This window comes from Seriola lalandi, unplaced genomic scaffold (genome assembly GCF_002814215.2).
Source record: "Seriola lalandi dorsalis isolate HSWRI2012SDOR001 ecotype SW California unplaced genomic scaffold, Sedor1 jcf7180002053925, whole genome shotgun sequence".
Classification (NCBI taxonomy): domain Eukaryota; kingdom Metazoa; phylum Chordata; class Actinopteri; order Carangiformes; family Carangidae; genus Seriola; species Seriola lalandi.
The window spans coordinates 20,074-25,327 of record NW_019524478.1 but is presented as its reverse complement, the minus strand read 5'-3'; the positions used below and the strand labels follow the sequence as shown (position 1 = coordinate 25,327).

General features: G+C 42.7%; 1 protein-coding gene across 1 annotated transcript in view; it reads left to right on the top strand.

Moving 5' to 3' along the window:
- Window positions 1–1,172: 1,172 nt before the first annotated feature.
- LOC111652128 (cadherin EGF LAG seven-pass G-type receptor 3-like) overlaps window positions 1,173–5,254 on the top strand; it is a gene marked incomplete at its 3' end in the record, with an annotated part of 19,100 nt that continues 15,018 nt past the window's right edge. Inside the window, exons 1-4 of the mRNA XM_087172938.1 lie at window positions 1,173–1,410; window positions 2,617–2,718; window positions 2,806–2,900; window positions 3,389–3,598. Of these exons, the coding sequence (XP_087029064.1) occupies window positions 3,431–3,598 (168 nt within the window). The remainder of the gene's footprint in view (window positions 1,411–2,616; window positions 2,719–2,805; window positions 2,901–3,388; window positions 3,599–5,254) is intronic.

The following is a 5,254-nucleotide window of genomic DNA, read 5'->3' as shown; positions in this document are numbered from 1 at the left end:
CAGCCGTGATTAACCCTGTGTTATCCTGGACTTAATCTGATCTATTGACCCTAATCTTTAATCTGTGACACTGACCTCACATCTGAACCTAACACACACACACACACACACACACACACACACACACACAGCTGGGGGGTTTCCACTGATATCGATACACACAGCGTTCTCCATCCGGTGTTTGTCCATTGTCCCGAGTCATGGAGGTATTTGATTGGACGGTCACTGAACTGTCAGCGTTCCCTTGAGCAAAGTACTGAATCACATGATGTCTTGTTCTCTTCGGCTTCTTCTTCTTGATTTTCTTTTTATCGCTCCACGCCAGCAGTCAGAGCCGGACGCTTCGTGTTCTCAGGCGCCCGTCCGTCTCATTCTCGTGGACGTGATGTCTCAGAAACATCGTGACCAAACTTCTTCAAATTCAGCAGAAACATTAATATGGACTCAAGGACGGACTGATTAGACTTCGATGGTCAAAGGTCAAAGGTCACAAAATACGTATTCGGCCAAAACTCACATATTCATTCACTAATTATGACACAATTTAACTCAAATGTCTTTAAAGATGAAATGAAGTGATGACATTATCTAAAAGGTCAAAGGTCAACTTCACTGTGACATCATCATGTTCTGTAAAAACACTTCCAGCCATTATTCAACACTGTAACTCAGGAAGGAGAGACTGACCATGTGACCTGTGACCTGAAGGTTGGTGGAGGAAACAACTAGGAAACAGACAGACAGACAGACAGACAGACAGACAGACAGACAGATAGACAGATAGACAGACAGACAGACAGACAAATACAGCTTCATTATGATCATAACAGAGAGACAAATTTTCCCATAATCCCTGTTGTTCCTCAGAGCGTGAAGCAGCTGGAGGCTGACTGTGGTCAGAGATGATCTTTAATGTTTCCACATGTACAGTATGTGTTCTCATGCAGGTTTAACGAGCTAAATAATTAACTGTGCTTCATCTCTGGCTCGTTACGCTCTGTGGACGCACTGTAGCTCCTGTTTTCGTGTCTCTGTCTCTTGTGTCTCTGAATCTCGCCCTGATGTATGTGGTGATGTAATCGCTGACACTATTCTTGGCGCTGTGACATTTTAGTTTGTGTGAGTGTGAGCTGCATCCACACTCATGCCTCCCTCTGTGTGTGTGTGTGTGTGTGTGTGTGTGTGTGTGTGTGTGCGTCTGTGTGTGTGTGTGTGTGTGTGTTCAGGAGTTTCACTACCGTCCGCGGGGCTCTGACACCTGCCTGCCATGTGACTGCTACCCGGTCGGCTCCTTCTCGCGCTCATGTGACCCAGAAACCGGCCAGTGTCAGTGCAGGCCCGGCGTGATTGGTCGCCAGTGCAACACATGTGACAACCCATTTGCAGAGGTCACGAACTCAGGCTGTGACGGTGAGAAGGACGGACTGTGGCTGATCGCCAGCAGACAACTGTGAACTGTTTATTTGAGAGTTTCCTTTGTTTCAGTTTTATCACAATGATGTTTCTACTGTAAGATTTCAAAATGACTCAACAGGGATTCTTCTTCTTCTTCTTCTTTCTTCCTCTTCCTCTTCATTCACTCATTCATCCTTGTGCTCATCGTCACGTCAGACTTGGAGAAATGAAGCGTCCTCTCAACAGTAACTGTGGCAGCGGGGGGGAATCAGGCGGCGTATTGACTGAGGGGGATGAATGAATCATTTGTGGAAAATGACTTTATTTTGTCAGCACCATCTCCAGCTCCTGAAAGAATCAAAGACATTGAGAGAAATGAGTTTGTGAAGCTGGATTTAAAATTAAAGCAGAACAATTTTATTGAACTAAACTTATTTAACAGTGATAAACTACAGAACAACTGGTAAAGTGTAAGTTTAAGATGATATATCATTTTCAAGCTGGATTTAAACTCAGTTTTCACACTGAGTGAATTTTCCACACAGATACACATGAACTGTCAGTCCCTCCAGGAAATAGACCACACCACGCTTCACTGTTAATCTTCTGCACTTGTAACCACCATCAGACTAATGAGACACATTACATTGTCCAAAATAAACATATTCACATAGAAAAGTAAATAAACACCTCGCTGGCTGCACACGACCGAGAGGAAGAGAACGTCACGTGTTCCTCTGAAGGGAACTTAAAGTGTCCCCTTGCAACACAGGTGCAAACATAGTTCCTCCTTCCTGCATAGAGCCAATACAAACAAAAGAAAAATAAAATAAATCGTATCAATAATGTGTAGAAACAAAACATATCAATGAGAATATAACTATTTTAAAATATTTTAAATGAAGGAAAGCTTCATCACTGTAATCATGTTCCATCTCAGCTTCAACTTGTCTTTTAAAATGCCCGTGTTTATCAGACTTTAACCTGAGCCTGAAATAACTAATAAACTGATTATATTTATCTTTTATTTTACAAGTCTTTGTCACTTCCTGGTTTTCCTCTTGTAATTACTTCCTTTCATTTGTTGCCGGTATTTTATTTTCTCTCGCTCATTTTCATTTTCTTCAGAAGAAAAACCTCTCCAGTCTCTCAGTGACTGTTTGTTATTTTAATAGAGTTCATGTACTGATACGTAAAGAGCTGTTCTCTCTCTCTCTGCAGTCATTTATGACGGTTGTCCAAAGACCATCACTCAGGGGATCTGGTGGCCTCGGACCAAGTTCAACCTTCCTGCTGCAGTGCCCTGCCCCAAAGGCTCAGTCGGTCTGTTCGCTCATCCGCTCACATGACGTGGATTCACTCACATACAAGCTGTGGTCACTTGTGAACTTCCTGTTTGTCCTCCTGCAGGTGCAGCCATCAGACACTGTGAAGCAGAGAGAGGATGGCTGGAGCCAGACCTTTACAACTGCACCTCTCCTCCGTTTGTGGAGCTGAACGCTGCTGTATGTAGAGAAACATCGTCATGTCTTCACACCACTTCTACCTGAACACTGTCGATGCTGAATCTAACAGAACCACAGTCCAGTGGTTCACACTTCCTGTTTGTGTCTCTGACTGTGTCCAGCTCTGAACTGTCTTGACTCTGATTAAGAACTGGTTGGTTCTTAACCTGTAAATTCAAAACTCCCATTAGAGGAGTCAAAGGCCTTTAAACAGCAAGTCTGTAAAAATAAACACAACCTCACACAGTCGATCACATTTACACACCGACTCGTTTCCTCGTTTCAAGGTTTCTGTGCGTAACGATTTTAATTGGATGACGGATTAAAAAAAATAAATTCAGACTTGGTGTGAAAAGGCTTTAATTTTAATAAGTAGAGATATACAGATATGTAATGTGTATATATGTTGTGTCGCTGTGCTGATGTCTCTTAACATTAGAAGGTTATTGACTGTCTTCTTCATGTGTTGTTGGTGTCCGTACATTCAGCTCGATTCCCTGGAGCGTAATGAGACGGAGCTGAACACCATCATGGAGAAGAAGCTCGCCCACCAGCTCCGTGACGTCACCGAGGCGACCGCGCGTCTCTACGGCAACGACCTGCAGATCGCCGAGCGATTGCTTTCCCGCCTCCTGACCTTCGAGACCCAACAGAGCGGCTTCGGACTCACGGCCACTCAGGACGCACACTTCAACGAGGTAAAGAGAAGAAGACGGTTCACTCCTCTTTCAACAGCAGCGTGAAAACATCACATTCACATTCACTCTCATGGTTCTATTCATACAGTTCAGTGGGGGGGGGCTATAAGGATAAAATGAAGTGATGACATTTTATATCCAAAAGGTCAAAGGTTAACTTCACTGTGACATCATGTTCTGTAAATACACCCTGGTCATTATTCAACACTGTAACTCAGGAAGGAGAGACTGACCATGTGACCTGGTGGTCAGGAGACAGGCAGGCAGGCAGACAGAGAGAGAGAGAGAGAGAGACAGGCAGGCAGGCAGGCAGACAGACAGACAGACAGACAGACAGACAGACAGACAGACAGACAGAGGTAATTCTAGTTAAAAATGAAGGAGGAAACAATCATGGAGGAGGTGATTCTAGTTTATTTTGAAAGACACAAGGTAGAAAGACGAATCCAATTTATGTCAACACAGTTAATTTGTAGTTTAATTGATCGTTTGATGGTTAAAACTGTTCAGCATCTGGAGTGATGTGGAACAGCAGATGTGACTGATGTACTGTACCATTATGGAGAACAGACCCAGGGAATAGATGTCTTTTCTCTGAAATGGGAGCTGATGTTGCTATGGCGATGGAGGGACAGTAGCGTGTGAAATATTGCAGCGTGTCATCTGCACATATTAACTGACAGAGTCTCATTCCAGCTGACAGGACGCAGCAGCCGACACACCGTCATTTAGATATCAATATTTATCTTCTGCATCACGCTGGGCCGACAGGAAATGAGCTGTCCATACATCCAACCCCCCCCCCACACACACACACACACACACACACACACACACACACACACACACCTGTTTAAACTGCTCTTTCACTTTACTGGCTCGTGTGTCACTAATTGACAAAATCGCTTGTTACTATGGAAACAGTTGTTAAATTGATATCTCTCATCCTTTTTTTTCCTTTATTAAATGATTAGAAAACAAGTGAAGAGAAAGATTGAGGACAGAGGAGACAAAAATATACAAACAAAAAAATATAGAAAATAAGAGCGAAAACAGGAATAATGATAATAACTGTTTAATTATAATAATAAAATAAAATAATAGATAGAAGGACATTGAGGTTTTGTCTGTAAAATGAGGAAACTACACACATCAACATTAACACCATCAACCTGAACATGTTCGTAATTGAAACAAAAAAAAAACTAACTGAGGGTTTTTGTTTGTTTTATTTGTTTATTTGTTTATTTATAGTTTCTTTCAGAGGAATAATAAATCCTATAAAACAGCCCTGTGTGTATTATGGAGTGGTAGTAATGATAATAGTAAAAGCAGCGTTTAGCCACCTGATGACAGCTGAACAGTCGTAGCCACGCCCTGCAGCGCCCTGCTGAGGTCATTGTCATACAGCTGAGGACGCGTTGCCATAGAAACTGAGTGGCTGTGTTGTACCCTCGTGTAAACACACGAAAACATCTGAAGATAAAAATGATCATTTGATAGAAAATGTTTCAGATGTTTAAACTGAGTCAGAAAATGAACATGTTTATCTCAGGACGTCTCGGAGGAGGGAAGCGTTCACGCTCAACTACAAAATAAAAACTGCACATACATGTGATTTAACACACGCCTGCTGCTCAGGCTGCTGTCGCTAGG